The 1,245-nt window shown below is 49.3% G+C and overlaps 1 protein-coding gene across 1 annotated transcript in view; it reads left to right on the top strand.

Moving 5' to 3' along the window:
- SLPI (secretory leukocyte peptidase inhibitor) overlaps positions 1 to 1,245 on the top strand; it is a 2,418-nt gene extending 1,173 nt beyond the window's left edge. The window contains exons 3-4 of the mRNA XM_010853586.1: positions 317 to 466; positions 1,057 to 1,245. Coding sequence (XP_010851888.1) covers positions 317 to 466; positions 1,057 to 1,061 — 155 coding nt within the window. The 3' untranslated portion in view covers positions 1,062 to 1,245. The remainder of the gene's footprint in view (positions 1 to 316; positions 467 to 1,056) is intronic.

The following is a 1,245-nucleotide window of genomic DNA, read 5'->3' as shown; positions in this document are numbered from 1 at the left end:
GGCTGGTAAAGCAGCCAGTCTGCTAAAAGGTCAGTTTTGCAGGTAATAGTCATCTGGTCATTCAGATAGCCAGGCAGTGGGCAGCCACCCCACCACTCAGCACTGGACAACTGGCCTCCTGTGTTGACTGAGGGTTTGATGTCAGAGGAGAAACAGATCCTATGTTCAGGGGGTACTTCCTGGCCTTGGGAAGGAGGTGGAGGTCATGGACACGGGATTTTCTCTGCTCAGGCTAGGGCAGGGGCTGGGGCCCAGAAGTAGGGGGCGGTGATGTGGAAGGCCTAAGCCTTCTAACCCATGACTCTACTCTCTCCAGTTAAGAAGAAGCCTGGGACGTGTCCATTGGTCCATGGCCGATGTCTGATGCTTAAACCCCTCAATCACTGTGAGACAGACGACCAGTGCGTAGGTACATTAAAGTGCTGCAATGCTGTGTGTGGGAAAGTCTGCCTTTCCCCTATGAAAGGTAAGGAGGGGCTGGGGCAGGCTGACCTCCCTCCCTCCAACTCTCTCTGTCTCAGCCCTCTGAAGTTCCCAGCATATGAACAGGGGACTCCTGATCCCAACCCCAAGCAGAGTTTCTGCCAGACTCTGTGGTCTTCAAGAGCCCTCTCTCCCAGGCTTCAGGGCAAGAATTTCCATAGGATGGCTCATGGCTTTGATTCTATCCCAGCCCTTCTGAGTAAGGGTCCTGGGCAAGTAACTCTCAGTCTCAGCTTCCTTATATGTAAAATGGATATAATTAACTTGAAAGTGCATTGTCAAAAGTACTGTTCAGTATGTGTTATTAAGGTTATTTCCAGGATGTTGTTTAGGGTCAAAGCCCAAGGGACCAGTGGATTTTGAGGATAATCCAGCTCAAGGCTCTGATTTATAGAGTTTTCTAGTAAAATAGAGGCTTGTACTCAGCCTCCTGATACCAAGACTCCTTCAACTCTATCAGCACCTTGCTATTTTCTCTATCTCAAGGGATTTCTTGGGCGGGGGCCGGGGGAGAATGTGAAGATGACTCGGGTGCTTCCAATATTGAAGCCCTGATCTCATTTTCTCTCCCAGCCTGATTCCTGCCGTTTGGGAGAGTCTCTGGATTCCTACTCTGTGTGGTGTGGGAGTTCCATTTCTACGCCCAGTCTTGGATCACTCCTTGGCGAAGACTTGGTTCTAACACCAATATCTTCTTTGCAGAAGAAGCCAACAAATGTCTGTTGACTTACCAATAAATAAAGGAGCATGTTTCTCTCTGTA

The sequence above is a fragment of the Bison bison genome, unplaced genomic scaffold (assembly GCF_000754665.1).
Source record: "Bison bison bison isolate TAMUID 2011002044 unplaced genomic scaffold, Bison_UMD1.0 scf7180017853184, whole genome shotgun sequence".
Lineage (NCBI taxonomy): Eukaryota > Metazoa > Chordata > Mammalia > Artiodactyla > Bovidae > Bison > Bison bison.
Note: the sequence above shows the minus strand (reverse complement) of the source record. Positions and strands in the feature narration are given on the sequence as shown.